The sequence below is a fragment of the Amblyomma americanum genome, chromosome 3, assembly GCF_052857255.1.
Source record: "Amblyomma americanum isolate KBUSLIRL-KWMA chromosome 3, ASM5285725v1, whole genome shotgun sequence".
Taxonomy (NCBI): domain Eukaryota; kingdom Metazoa; phylum Arthropoda; class Arachnida; order Ixodida; family Ixodidae; genus Amblyomma; species Amblyomma americanum.
The window spans coordinates 226,939,576-226,962,798 of record NC_135499.1 but is presented as its reverse complement, the minus strand read 5'-3'; the positions used below and the strand labels follow the sequence as shown (position 1 = coordinate 226,962,798).

General features: G+C 45.7%; 1 protein-coding gene across 1 annotated transcript; it reads right to left on the bottom strand.

Moving 5' to 3' along the window:
• Positions 1-115: 115 nt before the first annotated feature.
• Positions 116-21,318, bottom strand: MED1 (Mediator complex subunit 1). The gene is made up of 17 exons (XM_077660380.1): positions 21,235-21,318; positions 20,695-20,822; positions 18,404-18,482; positions 17,059-17,113; positions 16,863-16,992; positions 15,079-15,107; positions 14,935-15,006; positions 11,389-11,463; positions 11,163-11,230; positions 10,540-10,626; positions 9,978-10,092; positions 9,785-9,909; positions 8,705-8,811; positions 8,291-8,474; positions 4,826-4,921; positions 4,649-4,754; positions 116-3,440 (listed from the first exon to the last, which is right to left on the bottom strand). The coding sequence occupies exons 1-17, from the start codon at positions 21,302-21,304 to the stop codon at positions 875-877; spliced, it is 4,092 nt and encodes a 1,363-aa protein (XP_077516506.1). The 5' UTR covers positions 21,305-21,318; the 3' UTR covers positions 116-874.
• Positions 21,319-23,223: the final 1,905 nt, after the last annotated feature.

Here is a 23,223-nt window from a genome sequence, read left to right as displayed (position 1 = left end):
CATCGTCATCATCGGTAGCACGGCATTGTAGGTGCGTACCGCCCGTCAGGTTTTCGACTTACTGCACCTCACCGGATCAACTGAAAATGTCGGGAGATGTTCATGAAGACCGAATCATCCTCAGCGTACGTGTTATACGTTCATTCGAGCACAGAAACATATGGCACATAGTGATGCGTGACGTGCTCTTAACAACGACAGTCGGAGAGTTCAAGAAGTTAGTGCTGTCAGCGGTAGGTGCCAACACCAGCATGCCAACTACAGTAAAGACTTATCCATATGATACAATGAAGATCGAGCACTTGCCTCACAAAGCAAAGTCCAGTGATCCCGTAATAAATACCGCCGATGACGACAAACTGATATTGCCCGACCACACGACGTTGTCAAATGGAGGTGTCGTGAACGAAACAGTACTGTCGTTCTTCAAGATGGACGATTACTTACAGTACAAATCTTCCAAGTTCGACTGATTCTGCCGCCGTCATAGTAACCGCTGTGTGCCAATAAAGGTCAGCAAGCTTTTGCTATTTGTCATCCGTATCTTCTCCTTCAAGTAATGTACTACATGCATCTGCACCCAAATAACTGTCCAATGCAGTTCTAAGCAGAGGTGAATTAAAAATCGCGACGATTACACGCATAACTTGTTAACGTACACTTGACAAAAATTTATGTACAGTATCTACAAAGTAGTCATTATTGATTGCGTCAACGTGCACAGCTGATGCCGGCAGTCAGATTGCTGTTCTGCTGGCATGATGACAAACAACGCGCAAGTTGGTGGCATCCAGGAAAGTCAGATGCACGTCATACTACGCTGCGTTCTTAGAAGCACGGCTGCTTCGCTGGCTTTGGACATAAAGCAAGAGGCTCATTTCCCGAGTCCTACAATCGCTTCGTCCATTAGCTCGTCGTCAATGACGCACGGTGACGGTCTCGAGAGCGAGCTCGACACAGAGTGGTTGGAGGGCGGGCTACCCGCCTGCGGAGACTTGAGTGACGGGGACGGCACGAAATACGGCGACTTGGCACTGAGACTGAGCGCCGGTGACGCCCTGGCCGGCAGTTCGGGAACCGCGGGCTCCGGGGGTGGCCGCGGGGAGCTGTGGCACACGGGTGCGGTCTTCTTACTGCTGTCCAATGCAAAATCGATGACAAGGCCGTCCTCAGGACTGCTGTCGACATCGGCGGGTGCTGCTGCCCCCTTGTCCTCCGGAGTTCGCAGTTCGGTGGAAGAGGCGCGCGGTACCGTTAGGGCCACCGGCCCGATTTCCGGGCCGTTTTCGACCTTCGTCAGGAGGTCCTCGCCGCTGGCTTCGTCGCCTCCTTCTGCGGGACCCAGCAGCATTCGCAGGGCGGCCTCGTCGGCGGGAGGCGGTCCTCCCGTTTCTGCGCTCTTAGGTGCGGTCCTGGACTGGGGCGGTGGCGGCATCAGACCGGCTTCCTTCTCGGCGACGGGCTCGTTGGCCTTCTTTTCGGGACGCACGCCAGATTTGCTGGGCACCGCCAACTTGGAGGCATTCTTGAGCGAGCTTGCGTTGTTGTGGGCGACCCGTGGCGCACTCGACGCGTTGTCGCACGGGAAGGCCTGGCTTGGGCTGAGCTTTGCGGGGGCCACCTTGTGGGGAACTTTCTTGGCCGATGCCCCTGCAGCCAAGCTGCTCGGCTTCTGAGAGCTTTTGACCTTTGCTCCGCTTGAGAGGGTTCCCTTGGAGGATGACGTGCCCATTTTAGCCTTTCCTGAGGAGCACTTGTAAATGCCTGAAGTTTTTGTGACGGTGAGTTTGATGCCGGCGCCCTCCTTCAATGTGCCGCCTTCTGTCCTCCCTTCTTTTCCCTCCTTGCCCAACGTAGGACTCTCCCTCTTCTCACCCAATTTGACCGCCACGTCTGGCCTGGTGCCCGGAAGTTCAGGTACAGCGGGTCCGACCAGTGGCGACGCCATCGTGTTGGTCAGCTTGGCAATCACCGCATTTAGACAACCCTTGCGTGACTTGGGAGGCTTGTTGAGATTGTTGGAGCCACCAGCTACTGAGGTAGTAGGCACTATAGTGATGCTGGGAGCTGCTGTCGATGTCGGTGATGGCAAGGAAGGCTTGGCCACCACTGGTGTGATTGTGGTGGATGAAGGCAAATTGAGGTGCTTCAACTTCAGAGTCCCTGTAGGAGACGATGGAGGCTGCTTAGCCACAGGACTGCTACTGGGAGTGTAAGCACTGCCTGTGACAGATGAAACTGGCTTGCTGGGGCTGCTCTTTTGAAGGGGGGACTTGGCAGCAGGTCGGCTGTCAGCCTCTGCACTGCACTTGGTGCCACTCGAAAGTGCTGGCTGCTGTGGCCTTGCAAGTTTCTTTCCATTACTAACCAGTGAACTGGCACTCTTTTTCACGGGAGGTCGGGATGCCGAGGGGCTTGCAGACCCATGTGGCTTCGTGCTCAGGTTGAAAGCTTGCTGAGACAGTTCTGTTGGTTCAGGGGAAGCAGCCACGGCAGGCTCATGGCAGCCTGAGTCTACACTCTCAGCTCTTTTTCTCTTGCGCTCTTTCTTGTTGTCTAGCTTCTTACGCAGCTCTGAAGAATCACGGGGTTTGGACCCCGACTTGCTTTCAGTTTTGGAAATCTTGAGACTGTCCCCTGACTTTTCAATTTTGAAGCTGACCGGTGGTGACGCCGAGCGGGACAGCTTATCGGAGTCCCCACCGGGAAACAAGTTTTTTGGACCGCTGTCCTGGGACCGAGAGCCTTCCCTCTCGAGCTTGATATCTTCCCGGGCTTCCTCGCTACGGACACGCTTGACTTTACGGCCAGGAGGAGGTCGATTCACCTCCCCTGGGTCGGTGCCTTCATCAGAAAAGAGTGAGGCTCCTCCCCTGAGGAAACTGGCAGCGTCGTCGGTGGCAGGTTCCGTGGTGGCGCCAGCCGGCTCAGCGGGGTTCAGAAGCGCCGCCTTGTTCTGCCCCGCTTCAGACTCTAAAAAAGGCTCCTCCTCTGGGTCGGTGCCATCATCATCTCTGCGTTTCGGGCTTCGGCCGTCAGACGAAGTTGTCGCTTTTCTCTTGCGCTTGTTCCGAGGCTTGGCCTGGCCTAAAAAAGGAAATCCTGGGGCAGCAGGAGAGTTGCTTGCTGAGGGCACGTCACTCAGCATGCTCATCAACATCATGTTTGGGCTCTGTGATGGCAGTGGTCCACCCAGAATTGAGCCCAGTGTGCCAGGCTCCTCTTCAGCCTCTCGGTAGCTGTCGGCCTTGCCAGCTGGCGTGAAGTCGCCAAAGGACCCGGTGGCTGGGCCAGGACCGTAGCCAGGCAGGCCAGTCAGGTATGCATTTCCTCCGCTGTTGAGGGCACTGCAATACGAGTCCCCTTGGCTGGACATGCGTGCTCGCTGACCTTGTGCCTTTCTTATCACTGCTCGCATGGTCACAGGTATGGACAGGCACCTGCGCACGACAGAGAAAATCCTAAACTGGCAGGATTCCAGCCCAGAAATTCACAGTGCAGGAGCAGCTATGCTATCCACACATTGCACATGATTCTGAAGTGTTGCTTCCTCAATCAATGTTGGACAGTTTTCATACACATTTCATAAAGGTTTTTCAATAATAATGCTTAACAATCCAGATAACGTCTTAGCTAAAAAGACAGGCACAACGTGACACATATATGCCACAATGACACAAACTGAGCCAATAGGCAATGCATTAACTTTTACTGCTAGCACGTCAACAAATTTTTAATTAAATTCTAAAATTAAAAATGGCATGCCGTATGGTGTCACATATAAAAAAAGAGCCTAAATAACATTATGAAGGAAAGAGGTGCGAAGAAGATGTGGATTAACCGAAGAATAAAGAAGATGAAGAGGCATTCGGTGAGGTGGAGAGAGATGATTGGTGGAGAAGAGAAGAAGAAGAAGATCACAAGGCTTACGTGGACTAATGCCAAGGCTATAAAAGGGCGAGGGAGAGCAAGGCACGGGGGGGGGGGAGAGAGAGAAGCGGGAGGTTCGGGCGGGTCAGGAACGCTTTGGCTGGAAGAGAGCGGCGCCGGCTACTGCTCTGGTGAGCTTGCATTCTACGGCTTTGCATCGTGGACTTCCTGCCGTGCCTGAGCCCATTCCGGGAAGTCAACGGAGGACGCTACCACCTGCTACGGCCAGGGGTGTCTCCAGCGCTGTTTCCACCCATCCGGGTGGTGCTCCCAACGCCAACAACACCGGCATCATCTCCACAAGCGCTTGGACCGGGAGCTTATACGACGCAGCCAGCGACGCCAGCCCAAGCACATCGAACGCCGCCTCGACGCCGGCTACTAGATCCATACAACGCCGCAGCTGCACCGAACCAACCATGAGCACGAACGCCGACCACTAACAGTAGAACGCTAGTAGTAGACGCTGGTAGCAGTGTTCCCGGGTCGTGTGTATTTATAGTCATTGTGTTTTGTGTTAGTTTTGGTATTTTTGTGTGCTAGTGTGTGTGCCACGTAGGGTGTATTAAATGTGCGTCTGTGGATACACCTGTCGCCTAGTCCATTCTTTCGGTCCGAGTGTTCTCCGGGGAGATCCGTGACATATGGTCAATGAGATATATCCCAAAGCATACTGTCACCAGTACAAATTGTTGCCGAAATATAAAGGAACACTCACCGCTGCATCACCTTGCTAGCATACTCGTCAGTGCAGATGCTAATGTCGCTGTTGAGCGTGTAGATACGGCACTTGACACTGGTGATTTCACTAAGGTTCAGGTCAACTGTGGGAAGAAGGAAGGGAAACATTAACCGCAGGCAACGTTGGTGGCAATCCCACACTGGCGATTCATACCTGTTGCCAGAGATTCATCACAGGGGTGTTCAAAGGAGATGCTGATGTTTGATATGGAGGAGGTGTTCACTTCAAACATGTGCGACATCTCAGCATCTGCAGAAGTGGAGATCAAAGGCAGAAAGCTCTAATTCTAGTGGCTTGTTCACACAGTTATAACTTTTTCTAAGTGGCTCAGTATCTTTTATGCTGCTCTTACTTTACTGTGCATTACCAATGACGCTAGGCGCTCACATTTGGCAAACATCCACTTACAAATAAGTTGCCTCTTACTGCTTGCTTTGCGGTTTGCAAATAACAATGTCCACAACAAACATCACCTCACTTTTGTAATGTTACAATGTGACTCAAGAATCCGCATTGCAGTATATGCTTTCCTGCACAAGTGTGCTGAAAAGCATAGTTATGCCCCATGGCCTTAAAAATACACCAAGAACAACTCCAACCAATTATTAATGTGACAGCATTAAAAGCCTCATCGGAGAAAAAAAAAACGAGACGTACAGTGATGGCATGTTTTCCTGACTGGTCAACGGGGTGCCATGTGACATGGCCAAGTGCGGTGGCGGGCCTGGAGTCAGTTGGTAGTTGCGCATGGTTGTGTGCAGACGTGTCTAGGCAGTTCCTCGTGTCAGGTTGGCATGAGGACAGAATCAAAGCTGCATGTGTTTACCATAGTGGCAAATGAAGTATGTTGCTGCAGATGGAGCGTCAGCCTTCAGACTTTAATGCTATCACATTGCCAACACGTAATGTGAAAACATGGCCAAGCCATTTGATTAGTTTCATATATAAAAAAATTACAAAAGTACTTTTTGTTGGCAAGAAATAAGGAGTCACATCGGTGTGTTGGTGTGGCGAACAAGCACCTACTGTACTGGCAACGCCTGGCGATGTCTGCTATGGCAGAGTGAAACACAGTCCTTCAGTGGAATTTGATTAGTAGACAACGTCTACTAATTCACTAGTAATCAGAGAGAGCACTGTCTTCCACCCAAGCTTGAAAAGAGAGATGTTGCTCTAGCAGCCTGGGTTGTCTCGTAATTCCTACGGTAAGTAAAATGACCATCCTAAGTTCTTGGCATCTTAATGTTCCCTTATTTGCAGTGCTGTTCAGGTCATAAATGAAACTATGTCCGGTGGAATGCTGTTTAGTGTGTCTGGACTATACGTTCAGGCTGTAAGCCTATGCCTTAGGAGCGAAGGAACGAGCCACTGACTCGGATCTAGGCAAGAATAAATAGAACAGCCTGCCATAGCTTCACGTGCCACAGCCCCACACCGTCTTTATTTTCCTTCGCGTGCGGGTACGCTTTGGCCGTGCTCTAGGCACAGCCAAGGGAGGCCGCTACAAGGGCCCCCCCGCCTAGACTTCAAGACAAAACCGCAATGTGGGCCGGCGGGTTGGTGGAGAAGAGGGTAGTCGGAGACCGCGGACGTGGGGCAGCCAATGTAAGATGGCACTGCGAGGCACTCAATCGAAATCTCCATGTAGGCCGGCTTGAGGCGGTCCATACTGACCGTCTCTTCGCGGCCATTTTGAAGGAAGGTAGCAGTTCTTAGGGTGCGGCGAAGGATGCGCAATGGTCCGTCGTAAGCCGGGGTGAGCGGTGCTCGGGACAGTGTCGCGGCATCTTTATATTCCTTCGCGCTCGGGCACGCTTTGGCTGTGCTCTTGGCGCAGCCAAAGGAGGGCGCTACAAGGCAAAGAAAAATTACACTACCATACATTAATGTGTCTGCAGAACGATGTGTGGTGAGCGCATACAGGGTGTCTCATTTAATTAAATACAAATTATTTATTAAACATTGTATTTGCTATGCACCATGGCTTTGGAAGCTGAATTATGTAATCAGGAGTATACCTTAATCAAGTGAAATGTAAATAATAAATGCTTATTTATCTAACACATTCGGACTGCCTTTGTAAATCCTGTATTTAGGTCAGAACTATAGTGAATAACCTGGCATGCCCCGTATACCGAAAGCATTCTGTCCAAATGTATTCTTTAAGAATAACTGAAATGGTGAAATCACTCCACTGGGCAACCTTGATGATGATAATGAATTTTTATGGCGCAAGGGCAGCTTTGGCCAAAGAGCGCCATGGCACAAGGTAGGCTTTCATTTCACAAGGTGGGGTCAAAGACCCATTTTCCAAGCATTTCACTCTAAAGAAGCCAAGCACCAGACCAGGGGAAAGGCTGTACCCATTGTATCACTGGTGGGTACCCGGCGGCACTGGGGATCGAACCCCGCACCTCCCGCATGCAAGGCGAATGCTCAAACCACTAGGCCACCGCTGCGGTCCACTGGGCAACCTTCTCACAAGATGTTCAATGCAGATGACAGCTACTAGGCCTATGAGTGATACCAGAAATAAAAGTGGTGTTTTGCCCAACCGTAGCAGATGCTGGCGCCACATCGATGTGACTGCTGCGATGTGCAATGAAAAGTACTTTTCCAATGTTTAGGTTTATGGCTTATGGGGGTTTAATGTCCCAAAGCGACTCAGGCTATGAGGGATGCTGTAGTGAAGGGCTCCGGAAATTTCGACCACCTGGGGTTCTTTAACGTGCACTGACATCGCACAGTACACGGGCCTCTAGAATTTCGCCTCCATCGAAATTCGACAGCCACGGCCGGGATCGAACCCGCGTCTTTCGGGCCAGCAGCCGAGCGCCGTAACCACTCAGCCACCGCAGCGGCGCTTTTCCAATGTTTTGTGTGTGAAACTAATTAGAAGTCTTCACTATTTGGCTAATTCTGTTCTGTGATGTGCCACTGCGCACCTGGCATTTATTGGCCCTCAATGTGGCTGTTTTCACAGAAATCGAGATATTTGCACTTGAATTAATAAGCAACGCAAGGGCAGTTTTCAACCTTAATGCAAACAATGCTATTATGAGGTTTCAGAAAACACTGCGAAAAATATTTAGACTCCGGATTTACTTTAACGAATGTGCAATCACTGAAATTTTTCTCCTGTTGAGCATTTCTATTTTGAACCAAAATGACATCATCCATGGTTTAACCACAGTCCTTGTTTAGCTTTTGTGGGATGACAGGACATCTCAATACGTGCAGGGACAAACTTTTGAGGCAAAGAACGGTTTCTGAACAAATAACCAGAGTAAAGTAATTTCTCACTCTTTGCAACGCAATATTTGGAGATAAACATTTTTTTCTTTAAAAGAAGGCCTCTACACTTCTATTTGTGTCTTAACCGACAAATTTTTTCAGCCAAATCTATAATGTCAAGGAAGCGGTGAGTCTCCTTTCGTGCAGAATGATCCCCCCACCCTTTTGTGTTGGGTTGGTTAGCACAGCATTAAAACAGAACTTATACAAGTTGCTTTCCCTTTTCTCCAGTTTTTTTCATGCTGAAATGGGGAAACGACCATGAGGAAGTGAGGTGCTGCAAATAGAGGGACAGAAAAGCAAGTGAGAGTGAGCTTTGCTCACTCTGTCGGCTGGATGGTCGCACGCAGCTGGCGACTAAGGTGTTGAAGAGCAGCTGCTGCCTGAGAAACACCAGGATCTGCGGCACGTGAGTCGGATGTGTGAAAGGCACGCCCGAAACCAGCACACCGGTCAACTCGGGGCTCCCCGACAGCAGGTAGTAGCAGTGCTGTTGATCTGGCAGGGTCTGCACGATGGGGTTGCGCCACCACAGCACTCATTATGCTAGGTTTAGGCCAGGCAACAGGCATTGAATGTGGTGTCAGAGGGAAAAAAATTGAACAAATGGCATGGCGTGCCAGTGCAGCAGATGCTAAGCAAAGCAGTAAGCTCTCTAGCATGAATAGTGCGAGACCAGCAGTATGACTCATAAGCTTCCCCTTCATAACATAAAAAAAAGGGGTAAAATCATCTCACCACATTCAGGCCCCGATCGCTGGATGCTGTAAGCTTCCCTTCAGATGCTTGGTTGATAATCAGGGACAGCAGAGGCTGTGCAGTGCTGGTGTCGGCACACTCGATTGCTGAAAAGTGGCAACCACTTACAGTGAGAGAGCAATTTCTATTGCCACCACTGAACAAAAGCTAAATAGGTGCAGCTGCTTTCTCTGCATAGTGACTTCCAGACCCTTAGTAACTGAGTGAATGAACGTAGTGTTGAGCAAGGGTTTATAAATGGATGCCAACACATAGCACCTGGAATAATTCACTGCACAACCGCCACTCCTGTTATATACTACTTCCCTAGATGACAGTGCTATCAGCAAGGCTCAGCAACAATCGAATCTTGTTATTTTCAACACACTTTCATGATAAACCTCGGGAACGTCCACAATAAAAATAGGAGGGTGAAGTTCCTAGTTTTGCCATCGTACCACAAAATGGCCACACACTGCACTAAATATTACTGTCACACGCAAGTGTTATCTGATCAATCATGCTGGACCTATTATTTGCGGTGGAAGTTCCGGTCATCTCCCTGGGTGCTGGGTGCACTGGTCGCTCGGAATTTCCGGAAAGGTGCTGAAAGGCACCAGGACGCACAGTATTTTGAAGTTTAGCTCTGAAGAAGGCCAGGATACCTGGACCTGTGATGTGTCCATAGTGAGGGCTCAATGTCCCCACTTAAACGCAGAGGAATGTCAGCCTTTCCTGGCCTGTGACACAGCAACACGACTTGATGTGCTAGGTTAAGTTTATGGCCTAGTCTGCCCAAGCTACGAGCCAGGCAGTGCAGCTGGCTCAGTAGCCTGATGGTACCCTACCTTTCTCAGTTTCTGCCGACTAAATCGACAAATACAAAACAAAGAACACGCCACTCACTGGCGTCTGCCTCATCTGAAAGGGCACAGCAAAAGTAACATTTCTTTGCCCAAGCACACCAGCTGGTTCAAGACCAACCAACACTGCTAATGGCTCTTTGGGGAAGTGGATCAGCCACAAGCAGTCTCATTGAGCAAGTCATCTAGCAGAAGCACGAGCCCTGACATGACTTACATGTGACGTTGCGTATTTGCCGGACCAAAGCCAGGGCCATGGGGATGGGCTTGGGCAGCTTCAGCACAAAGCTTGCCGGCAGCATTGTACTGTTCAAGTTGCTCAGGGCAGCAAATGAGGGAAGGCTGCATGGTGCAAGCAGTGTTAAACAAGGAACCCCTAACATCCGTTAGCTCTAGGAGCAGCTGCTTACTTTTTTCCCTCGGGAGTATTGGTTACACTGATGAGCGAAGTTGTCTGCAGCTTGTGTGAACCCGAACTCTCGATGCATACAGACACTGAGTGGCCCAGACCCTTCTCCAGGATGGCTGTACAGTGAGAATGCAACAACGCAGTAAGTGAAATGCGCTCTTTCAAACCAAAGGAAGCAGAAATATACAGGGTGGTGTTTCCTCCAGTTACACGAAATTTATAAAGAAAAAAATTTAAACTTGCACTAGAACACTTCTGACCATGTGGTTACGCTATTTGGCAGCCACTTGGAAAATAGAGTGGTATTTATTCATTAAAAAAAAAAATTCTGAGTTACCCTTTCAGGGGCTAGAAATGACTTGCAGAAATGGAACCTGAGTTTGATATAATTGACCGTAGCTCGTAAATCAGACAAAAATTAAGCACATGCAACACTGCATGCCTTGCAGTGCTTAAAATTGAAACTAAACCAAGCATGTTTCAAAATATTTCGAATGCTTAACTACTACACTGAAGCTAAGACTACCATGCAAAATAGGACTGATGATAAAAAATGCACTTGCCTTCAACAGTGAGTGGAATAGAGGACTTGCTCTCCACGTCAAGTAAGTCATAGGGTGAGATGAAGAATGTAAGCTTCATGGGGTGGCCTGAAGTAAAGCAGTACAGGTTAAAGAATATTCCCAATGGCACAGCTTTTACACTGTATCACCACATCAGAATGCCTGAAAAAGCAGCACTCACTGACAGAAGGTATTTTCAGCAAAGCTTCGACTGTTTCCAAGCAGTGTTCATTTAAGGGCTAAAGTTTAAAGTCTGACAGTACAATGCGGCCCATTGTTATAATGTGCTTTTTTTTATTGTACTTTAACGCCTTCACCAAGAGTAGACTTGTCTGTAAGACTGCAATCTAACTCATATTTTGACACTGCTTCTTTAGCCTTAAGATATGTGCACAACAAACATGCTTTGGGAAGGTGCACAATCAACTTAATCATTTTCGTTTAATCCTTGGCATGCTTACGTGCAGGGACAACAGACAGTACCAGTGCATAGTAACGAAGTCACATTTTGCAGCTTGTGTAGAGAGGACAACCAGCTAACTGCCAGCAGGAAACAATGTGATTTCTGTATTATTTGATAACAATCACAGAGCTCCACAGAAGACATTTTGATGCATGCTTACCTCCCTTGCGTAGCTGCAAGATGCCAACTGGAGACTTGTGCACAAGGTTACTAGGCTCATTCATGAAGCTGGAAAACAAAACAGAAGGCACTTAGTACAACAACATTACTCAATAAAATGCCAAATACTAGTCCATAAAAAAAAAAAAAGCCACAGTTGAATTTGGACAGAGTTATCAAAATTAAGGAAGAGGAGTGGGAGTTACCAAAATGAAGCATTCACACACCTTTGAAGTTGAGAAAGAATACTCAAGTCGGTCTCAAGGGCTTGAAGAGCCAGATAAGCCTTGGTCTTCTGCTTTCTGCAGAAGCAAACGATTTCGGAGAGGTCAACCAGTAACATCAACCTACCACTTTCAAAGCAAGAACAAACAGTTCAGTTTCGTGAGCTCGGTTCCTGATTAGAAAGCACAATGGTCTCTAGCCGCCGCAATACATCTGGCCCCTGTCACGACTTGGCTAGCCACATGTGACAACATCATCAAAGCTTGTCACCTTCGTGCTTTTTGTACCTTTCAGTCAATCGTTCACATATCATTCTAAAGGCAAGAAACTTCAAAGGCTGCTATTTTTTAAGTACAGTAAACCTTCGTTGATATGTTCCAAATTTATACCATTTCCCGGTCCATCCAGTAACATCAACCAGTAACATCAACATGCCACTTTCAAGCAAGAACAAACAGTTCAGTTTCATGAGCTCGGTTCCTGATTAGTAAGCACAATGATCTCTAGCCGCCACAATACATCTGGCCCCTGTCACGATTTGGCTAGCCACATGTGACAACATCATCAAAGCTTGTCACCTTCGTGCTTTTTATACCTTTCAGTCTATCGTTCACATATCATTCTAAAGGCAAGAAACTTCAAAGGCTGCTATTTTTTAATTACAGTAAACCTTCGTTGATATGTTCCAAATTTATACTATTTCCCGGTCCATACGCACAAAACTGCGGTCATTAGAAATATCCCATAGGGTTACTATATACATGTATTTATCCCAGTTAAAGGGACCAACCACTGACCAAGATGTGTCATGAGATTATATCAAAAATGAAAAAATCGTGCCTTATATTGTAAGAACTGAGCACTGCAATATATCAAATATATCAAAAATATATAATTTGATTTGGCACTGAAAATTGCATAAAAAGCCATCTTGCGGTGAAACTTCACCATTATCAGTGTAGCCCATCACGTGACCACATCTCAGCAAAATATTGGTTATTTGCTTTAAGTGCACACTGTTTACCTTTCAGGAGTGTTCGTTATGCTTTTTTATAGTTTCAGCTTTCTCCAGTGTGCCCTTCGAGGAAAGACAATGCTCCCTTAGCATCGTCACCCATGTGCTTCTAGCTTTTGTCACTAGATGGCGTCACAGTTTTCAATCTTAGCGGCAACCACGGTCCACTAAATCTTTCGTCGACGAGGCGCACATTACTGTGCTGTAACAGCCTTTGGTGAGGAAACTAAAATGGAAGCTACTCTATACTAAAGATACCTTATTACTGTCTAGCGGGTGAGATATATTTTAGTTTTTGGTACACCACTTTTGCAGACGTGCAGTCACCTTTGCTCGCTGATCATGGTTTCCAGCATTGGAATACATAAAAATGGGCACATGCACAGATTTAAAAATTCTTGGTAAAAATTTTCTACAGCGTTTCCAACAAAACGACTGCAGAATCCAGCACCTTAGACAGCAAGCTTTCCGTTGTTCCGAAAAAATATTGGGTCCTTATAATTCAATGTTTGGTCCTTTTAATATGTTCCCGGATAAAAAAATTTCCTGGATACTACGTTTAAAATTTTGACAAATTCTGGTCACAAATGCTTTAGCGACCAACTGCTAATGTGCAAACATACAAATGGGCCGAACAAGAGAGCATGCGACATGAAAAGCTGGATTGCAGTGGCAGACACCTGCCATAGTGGCTTCTCTGCAATGCCTAGGTGCAAAAAGAGAAGCACAAAAAAAATAATGCACTAACATACAAGAGAGTTGTTTTTGTGGTGACACAACATGACGAGAAGAAACTGCGGTTTCTTCGCAGCACCGGAGGGCAAGGGGGTGAAGCATCTGAGAAATATAATGACCTGCTTACAAACGAGAGGACTGGGTCTGTGGAATGCACCATGAAAAGCAAAAATGCTGCAAGAGATAAATGCTGTGGAAGCTTCCCGGAGTGCTTACGTGCAAGACGGCGAAGCATCTGAAAATGACAAGATTTTGTCTACTTTTGCCATTGCCGTCAACGGACAGGATGCATTGCAAAGTTCCTTCTGCGCTAAAGACTGCGCAAACGTGGACTGAATTTTGTGAGCGCTAGAAAAGGAGCTGTTCAAACCTTGCGCCAATAAATGCTTATCGACATTTTTATGAAGTGAAATTGTCAATGAATGCCATTGTATATCTTTCAACGGGTTATTTTACAAAATCTGATGGTTTGGATCATAAGTTTTCCTGGATAATATGTTTTTCTTTAAATGTGTCAACGAGGCTTTACTGTATAGATTACAATACAGTCTCTCGACACAACACACTTGACATAGAACCTTCACCACTCACAGTGTGAAAAAATATATAGCAGGTCAGAGCCATCGATGTTTGCTCTATTTTCGCTTCTAAAGAGCAATTACATAATGTTTTTTTTTTTTTAAATCACGCATTCTAACAAGCTTTTTTTCCATGCTTTCCTCTCTGTCCTCATCCTTCATGCCATATTTCACAGCTGTGCAGCACCTGGTTTCTATGCAAATAAATTATAAAGATCAGCGTTTTGTGGCTTCCAGCTGATAATGGCAACCATACGTTTTAAACATCACGAACACTGTCTGCCCATTGATAGCCATTCCACACTTGCTGAACAATAAAATACTAGGGTTGTTTTAATTTATGTGACTTATTTATGAACAATGTCACTGATTACAGCTGCTCGTTTGGCCATTCAACACATGCACAAGTTTTACCAACAGTGTTCACAATTCGATCGCTACATCATGCTGAGGATTGCCTTTGGTCGTGCTGGCAGTTTCAGCACCAATTTCTTGTTTTTCAGAATTGTTTGCCTCGTTAGTACAAGAAATAATTTACTGCAACAAATGGAGGAAACTCTAAAATTAAAGATAAAGCATTTATTTCAAAACGTTAAAAAATGGTTGGAACTGCCCGTTAATATTGAAAGCAATCAATCTATCTACATTTACTTCATGGTGGCAGTTTCTATAAATCAGCTTTCAATGAAGGCAATTACTTCACTTGAAAAAAGAGAGTTATTAATTCCAAATAAAGATTTTTTGTTGCTCTTTCTTCACGTAAAAATGTCTCCCGATTCTCACAATCAGTCCATAACATTTAAAAATTCTAAACATAATCCTAATAATTATAAATAATAAGTGGGAAACAATATACTCTGGAAAGGAGGAGTTATAACACAATGCTACCGGAACGTTCCGAGGTAAGAAATGGCCTGTGATCCCAGAAAGGCACTAGCATAAGCTTAAGGGTGGAAAGCCCTGCCACTATGTAGGCTCCTTAATGATAACGGAGTGGATTCCAAGAGAAGGGAAGCATAGCAGGGGTGGGCAAAAAGTTAGGTGGGCTGATGCTGAAGTTTGTGGGGCTAGGATGGTCGCAGTTAGCAAAGGACAAAGTAATTGGAGAGACCTTTGCCCAGCAGTGGGCATAGTCAGACTGCTGCTGCTGCTGTTGATGATGACAAGAACTTCACAGGAAAACAACAGCTAAACTTCCAAAAAAAGGCCAGTTTGCTCACTTGTCGGCATTCAGCTGGTAGATAGATGCCAGTCCTTCAAGGTGCTTGGTGAACTCAGCGAAGTCTCCCCTCCTGGGTTCAATATAAAAGAACTTGTAGCAAAAAGATTAAATGAGAAAACCAGAAAAAGGTGACTTCACTCACAACAGCACCTGCGTCAGCTCAGGGCAGCTCTGTCAGAAGAAAAGAGAAAAACAAGAGTTCTTCAGTCAGTTATCAATGAAAAGCAATTTGGCACATCATACTTACAAAGAAGCCTTGCACGGTCTGCTGTGGTAGTAATTATATAGTCTACTTCTTTTACTTAGCATTAACTTATCTTTTCTGTCAACGAAACGAGAGTCAAAACTCTCAGCACATGCTGACGCTTTTTGCGCGCATCAAAAAGCTTATTATTACTTTCGACTCCAGGGTCAATGAAATGTCAGCGAACATGTCACTCAACTTGTTTTGAAGTGCTTGCACTGAACAACTTGTAGCATAAAAGAGTCTCTGCTTGAGGTGGTTAGTTACAGCAAGCAAGGTTCTCTCAAAGATGCATTATTCTAGCATTGCACTAGGGAACTTGGTTGTAATACTTTCGGCTAAGCAGCTCTGTTGAAGGCAAGAACACATTAACTTGATTTCATGCGCTTTGCAGCCAAGGACCAAATCTGCCGCTCTCTCTCAGCATTATGCCTGATGCTTGGTGAACTCAACCACCATCACTCATGGCAGCTCCCATCGTTCCAGCTTGGAAAACGATTTTGTGTTTCACTAAACTGAAACTACTGAACTCTAAATGAACCCAACTTACACAAATCACCTTGTCAGGACTGCAATACCATCAACAAATACATTATGCTTACACATAGCGTTCGACCACATTAATGTATGTTAAAGCTCAGTTTCTGAACCTTAAGATTTCAGACTGCAATATTTGAACAGATTGAATTTCCAACTCAATGTCATCAATAAGGAGAGGGAAGTCAGCAGAACGACATTCTTCTGAGAAAATTTTTTGGAAAAGAAAGCTTACTTTTAATTACAGCAAATACTGAAACAGCTGCTAACTGCTGCACCAGGCCTCCTGGGAAGTACTGGTTTTGAGTTTTAAAAAGCACTAAAGCAAATGGTGCGGCACCTCTCAAGTGTGACAATATTTTAGAGGGAATTTTCGGCTTATGGTTTATGGTTATGGGGGTTTAACGTCCCAAAGCAACTCGGGCTATGAGGGACACCGTAGTGAAGGTCTTGAGAAATTTCGACCACTTGGGCTTCTTTAACGTGCACTGACATCGCACAATACATGAGCCTCTAGAATTTCGCCTCCACTGAAATTTGACCACTGCAGCCGAGATTGAACCCGCGCTTTTCAGGTCAGAGTTGAGCGCCATAACCACTGAGCCACCGCGGCAGCAGAGGAAATTTAGGCCCAATGCTAAATTTGCTGTTGCACAAACATGGCATAAATGTGCTTAGTGTACCTTTTGATGAGTTTCCTGCTGTGTGCCTTTTCTTTGCTCAATTTCTGCTCAAGCTACACCTTTGAAATATGGTCATGCTAAAATTAAGAATACAGCACTTAGTCATGCTTAAGTTCAGGTTTGTGCGCTCGCAGGTGGTGTACACTGAAAGTGCATAGCAGGGGTAGTATTCCACTTCTTAATAGTACGGCACGAATGCAGAGCTTCATTGCGATTCACGGCACTGAATTGCGCAGCTTTGGCAAGCAAGTGATTGCCCCTGGGTGTAACAACCACTACACTCACTAATAATTTTTCTTTCTCTCTCTCTTTGCTGCAAAAAAACTGATTTTGTCTTCCTTTGGGAGGGCATGGTTGGAGGAAACATGACAAGAAACTGGAGATAGGAATGCAAGTCAGAAGAATGCTGAGTAAGTGTAGCCAAAGCTTGAGCATGCAGAGAGAGAAAACAGCGGCACTCACCAAAGGATCTCCATGGTGAGATATCTTGACATCGTTAACGGTTCCACTTGGCTCAAGCAGTACCTCCACATAGAACATATCCGAGCTGATGAAGCACTCCTGGCCTCCGGGACCAGTGGTAAACATGAGGCTAAGATATTAACATTGTGAGACACATTCAGCGAACTGCCTGATAACAAAAAGAGTCGCAACCTACCCTTGCTGCCGTGTGATGGTGTCCAGCCTCTCAATCATAGACTGCATCGATGTCACTGGAAACCAAGAAAAAAATTAATAAAAAATAAAGAAGCCAACACATCAGTTTTCAGTTTTCTTTTTTTTCTGTGCCAGTTTCCGCCTCGTAATGGCAACAAATATGATACCCCTTCTCCACGGGGCACAACCATATCGCAAGCCTTCATACTGCAACTTTGCAATTGACTGCCATGAGTGTGAGCGGATGTGTGACACTGTTTGAGCTATGCGACACCACCAGACAAAACAAGGACCAACTCACAACAGATATAATGGAGACAGCTGAAACTGTTAAATTAGGAACCATCGGCGTAAGCACGCCTCAATCAAATTTTTGCAAAAGGAAGTAGTTTTTTTTTTTTTTTCCAATCTAAAGAGGCATACCTATCACTGAGATGGTTTGTCCACAAAATGCTTGTTTTTTGTTTTTTTTTTACACACAAGGTGTGACTGGTCTTCAATTATTTAGTTTTTGTCACGTAAACATCTGATAATAATGATTGATTAATTTTATGGCACAAGGGCAGCTTTAGCCAAAGAGCGCCATGGCACACAGTGCTTCTCGTCTACACAAGGTGTGGTCAGAGACCCATTATCCGAGCAGCCACACAAGATGAGCCTGTGCCCATTCTATCACCGGCGGGTACCCGGTGGCACTGGGGATCAAACGCCGCACCTTCCGCATGCGAGGTGGATGCTCGAACCACTAGGCCACAGCTACAGTACACAAACATCTGCAATGCTAGTGCTGCTAATGAACTCTAGTTGTAAACTCAGTGCTGTGTTTCTATTATTGCATCTTAGTTTTTGTACAGCAAGTTATTGGTCAGGATGTTGTCAAAGCACGCATCTGAGCATTCTTCACAACTTCTTTTCATTTGACATTAAGAGACTAATTGAAAAAATATATTATTACAATCTATATGACCATTAATAGCAAATGCTAGTACAAGAAGCAGCAGTTTATACTTAAAAAAATAATAATCTCATCTTTAAAGCGTTGCTATTGCAAATGGACAGTCCAGCTGAATGTGCAGCAAAATATTACACAAATCATTACAGCATCGTTTCATAGCATGTCTTTCCTTAATTGAAATATTTAGTTCTTGGGGAGGAGTCATTACAGGGCGCAGCTAAAATGGCATTCAGAGAAGCTAGTGCATCAAGGTGAGTGCTTGTTAAATGCTCAAGTTTAAAAATCTATGCAAGCCTTGCGCACTTCAGCATGCATCCCACACACTCGATACACAATTATAGGCAAACTAAGCTGCTCAAGCCACCTTTGCGGCATCACAGGGTAGCCCTACCTCTGATGGACTTCTGTATCATGTCAAGGCACTTCTGCAGTTGGCTACGATCAGCACTGTCCACCAAATGGTGTTTCTCCTGTAAGAGAAATGTGCAGAACTCAAGTACCCAACAGCACAACTACACATTCACTATGAGTTATCTAATATGTGTATTCAGTGTGCATCAACTTTAGAGTAATATATTTACTGAATAGATACAAGTGCATTTCTGCAACTCCTAGCTTTCCAGCTCCATGCCATCAATCCAAGAGGTGAACATAACAAACCGAAGAAAATGCTCACTGAAGAGTGAGGCCACTGAAGCAAAATGCTGCTCACCTTTCGTTTTTAAATAGCACTTCGAAACTATGATGGCTACATTGAGATGGAAGTGCAGGAGGCCGGACTGGCTGCAGAAGCAAAGTTTGAGTAAGGCTTTTAACTAGTGCAAGGTAATGCAGATTTGTTGCTTTCACAGAGCCATGATAAAGCTTGAACGCACAACAGCTACTAATTTGAAGTAACCTTAAAGTTACTAACTCAATAATGTAAACAAGACATGCCCCTTTTGTTAGTAAATAAAAAGAAAGTTCCAAAGATGGTTTAATTTTTAGTCAACAAGAAAAGAACAAAAAAATTGGCAGTGGTTTAGCTCTGGTTAAACCTGGAGTGACGCGATAGCTACAGCTGGCCGGGTGGAACTTGCTTAGGTGAATTGCAAAGTCAGTCTTTTGCTGCTTTGTTTCGCGTTCCTTCTTCATCTTCGTCCCACTTGACACAGCGCATGTGCACAGCTGTGGCAGCTCGGTTTCACCGGTGCGCCACGCCGCCGGCAGCAGCAGCTGCTTCGCACCACGTGGCTGGTAACGTGACTAACTACGTAATGAACCACGTGATCAGCCACAGTGCTGCGCCACCTGCTCCGCACTACGTGACCTACCATGTGACAGCGTGGCGGCGCCGCCACGCTGAAGGCTCGAAATGCTACCGTAATGTAGCTATCGCTACAAAAAGCGGATACTTAAGCCTGAGCAACAATACCAATATCAAGGCACAAAATTCTCACTGTAGTCTAGCACCTCTGTAGTTTGGATAAATCCAGCAGTGACTGCTGGTGTGTGAGGTAGATTTATTTTGAACACAGCAATTGTGGCCACATGGATGGGCCTGTGTGCGATGCAATTTTGTTCTGCTTGTGTTAAACAGTATTACAGTTTGCACCAAGAGACAATGCACATGCAGCCATCAGAGACTGCGCAGCGTCACTGCCCACTTGTAGCCACTGAGACAATTTCTCAGTATAAATACTGCAGGAGCCAAATTTTGCAATTTTGTCCAGTCTTTCCTTTGTTAAATTACACATGACCCTGAAGGTAATGGGCCCTTGGATCATATATAATGCACTAATCAACACCTAATTCTTTCTTCCAGAAAGAATAATGAAATCATCACAGATCACTCATTGCCCAGCACACAAGAACAGATATCTTTCAATACAGATCATGATCGCCTATACCACACTCGTTGCACCTCACAAGTGATACAAATCACTAGTGCACAGTCAGTATGAACGCAAGTTGTGAGAAAACGCAGTACTGCGCCAACTGTTCCAACAGCTCCAAACATTGACAGGCACCTGCACTTTGCTCTACAGTGACATGGCCACACATAATGAAAGGTGCAACCAGTGTGAGGCACTCCAACCTCTTAGAGCAGGCAAAGATGCCACACTAATACAGCAGCATTATGCTATAAACAGGGGATTTCAAGTCTCAATGCTTTCTCACATCAGCAAGCTCTAGGGCAAAAGTGGTGCCATGTGTACAACAAAAATAAGCGCTTTTCAAAACTACTGTGCTAATTCTTTACCAACGGCAGTAGCAGCACTACTACATCAGCTGCTATTGCTACTGTGGTGAAAGCTATGAACACTTGTAGAAACTCAGGACGATGATGTACATTTTGTGAGCAAACAGTGCCAAATAAAACTCGGTCTCTGCGCACAGTTCGTGCGTGTTCCTGTGTTTAACAGCCAACATCTTGGAGTACTTGCATAGGGGGAATGAACGCCCTCATGCACGACACTCTTCAAAGTGACTGTACCTGCAGCGTTCAGAGACAACAGTCAATGACCGGAACGAAGCGAAAGTGCCTCTGCGCTTCCGCACGCGTTGTTGCACTGCGACCCAAGCGCACTTTTTATTCTGTTCACGCACACAGCGCCATGCAACACTTGAAAGCCAGAGGCAGCTCTTGTAACCTCCGTATACGCTAAAACATGTACAGCAGACCAATAAAGGCAAACTGACCATGATAGCCATGCGAAGAGCTTTGGCCATGTCTCCCCAGGGTTTGTAGTGTTTAGCCTTGGCACGGAGCTTCTCCAGGAGGTTCTCCCTGGGGTTCTCATTCGAGTTTTCTTTCCCATTCTGCGAAGCTGTACCAGAAGCATTACATCAGTCGGTGGGACAGCGCGCCAACAAAACATCACAGCATCAGGATCGAAACCATAAACACAGGACACCACACAATGCGGATGATGCATTGACACCTCGCTGTCACCAAGAGATGATTTACTCGAGACCTAAGGAGCGGCGACCTCAGGAGACTAATTTTCTGCATTTGTTCTCACGGAACGCCACCGGCACAACACTGAACTATTGCGAGAAACTGAAACAAGAAAAGCAACCGAAAGCTTGAAGCTGGTTTACCGCGACGCTTGTACGAGATGCTGCTTGTTTAGGACCATCGTGCATGAGGGAACACATCCGCGAATAGGTGCCACTATGAGCAGAGTGAAGCAGCACAACTTAAAAAAACTATCAGCCTCCTTTGTGAGCTGAACTTACTCTGTATTACGTCCTTTGTGCCAATTTGTGAGCACGAAGCTACCGCTGCTGGCTTTTCGACAGCCGCCATGCTTGAAAAGCATCGCTTTCAGCTGTTTGTTTACGCTTTCTTCTTTTGAGTCGTTTCAGTAAATACGCAAACAAAAAAAATTGCTACATTTATTTTAGTAACTAAACTTGAGGATTGCAAAAACAAAATTAATTAGTCACACACAGAAAATTTGTTCGTTTGGCGCTACTATCTTGGCTACTATCATCAAAGGTATGAAAGTTTTTTTTTATGGAAAGTGGCAGAAAGACTACAGAAAGAACATATATAAAAAAATCACGCTTGTTGTCATAAAGGGCACATGGCGAACGTATTGTGCAACGATACTCATTGTATTGATTTTGACATCACCTTACAATGCACAATTGATTTCGGTTTCGATTTTTTGCAACTCCTTCCACTGCCGTCCCTGGCGCTTCTTTTGACACGGCTCATAACATGGGAGGCGGGGAGTCTGCACTCGACGATAGATTATGCACTAATGTCACAGAGGATGTATAATAGATTATGCATGGGTGTTTAACGTCCCAAAGCGACTCAGGCTATGAGGAACGCCGCAGTGAAGGGCTCCGGAAATTTCGACTACCTGGGGTTCTTTTACGTGCACTGACATCGCACAGCACACGGGCCTCTAGAATTTCGCCTCCATCGAAATTCGACCGCCGCGGCCGGGATCGAACCCGCGTCTTTCGGGCCGGCAGCCGAGCGCCATAACCACTCAGCCACTGCGGCGGCTGTGTATGTATAATAGATTAGGGGTAATGAGCATAGATGAAGATGGTTCCAGAAGTCTAGGTAGTGACCACAAGCGTATCAAGTTGAGCTCCAGAAGAAAAAGCAATGTAGGACTGAAGCAAGATGAACAATCAGGGGGAAATTTTTACTCAGAAAAGCAATTGGAAGCAGCAGCCAAACAAATCGAGAAAGTAATTTTTGAGAATAGTGAGACAGAATGGACTTATACCAAATTAACTCGATTACTGGAGCTAGAGCTAGCTAAGGTGCGAGTAAAGCTAAAAGGGAAAAGATGCAAACCCAAGAGTTGGTGGGATGAGGAGGTCAAGAGGGCAATAGAAAAGCGCAAGGAAGCATCCAGGGAACACAGATATTCCAAGAAGAGGGGGGAACCAAAACCCGAAGTAGACAGAAAATGGGATACCTTCGTTAAAGATCCCCAGGTGGTCGAAATTATTCCAGAGCCCTCCACTACGGCACCCCCTTCCTTTCTTCTTTCACTCCCTCCTTTGTCCCTTCCCTTACGGCGCGGTTCAGGTGTCCGCCGAGTTTTGAGACAGATACTGCGCCATTTCCTTTCCCCAAAAACCAATTATTATTATTCATAAAGTGTAGAAGGGACGCATCCTATTTGATTAATGAGAAAATTAGAAGAAAGGGTGCCCAATGGATGTCAAAAGTAAATAAAAAGGATAGAAAAGCAGCCCAAAAATTCTGGAAACATCTAAATGCAATGAGTAATAAAACTAGGCTAGAACAAAGGTTTATTGTTACAGATGAGGGTATTCGACTAGAAGGGGATGAAGCAATTAATAAAACACATAAGAACAAGGATGACGGAAAAATTTTCAGCAAAGCACGTGGTACATAATTTATCGAAGGAGGATAGACCGGTTACAGCAATATCTTCACTTGAGCAAGGAGAGTGGGAAAGGGCAGAGAAGAAGATTCCTACTGGCACATCAACAGGACCAGATGGTATCCCGATTATGTTGATAAAGAAGTTAGGACCAAAATCCAAGCAAACATTAATACAGGTAGTGAACAAAATGATAGTGGATGAGAAAGTCCCCGATGAATGGCGATTAAGTACAATTAAGTACAGGGTTGGAGACCAAGCTAGAGGGGAGCGGACTAGGCTTCAACCTATCCTTTTTCAAGCAAGGAGAATTGATTAAACAGACATTACCGGGACTGATATACGC

What these genes read in the sequence shown, in the direction of transcription:
- MED1 (XM_077660380.1), bottom strand. Translation starts at nt 21,304, where the DNA reads ATGGCGGCTGTCGAAAAGCCAGCAGCGGTAGCTTCGTGCTCACAAATT. An exon ending in GATACAGAAGTCCATCAGAG is followed by an intron (nt 17,114 to 18,403) that starts GTAGGGCTACCC and finishes CTTGGTTTCCAG; the next exon opens with TGACATCGATGCAGTCTATG. An exon ending in CTTGCAGCTACGCAAGGGAG is followed by an intron (nt 10,627 to 11,162) that starts GTAAGCATGCAT and finishes GCTTTACTTCAG; the next exon opens with GCCACCCCATGAAGCTTACA.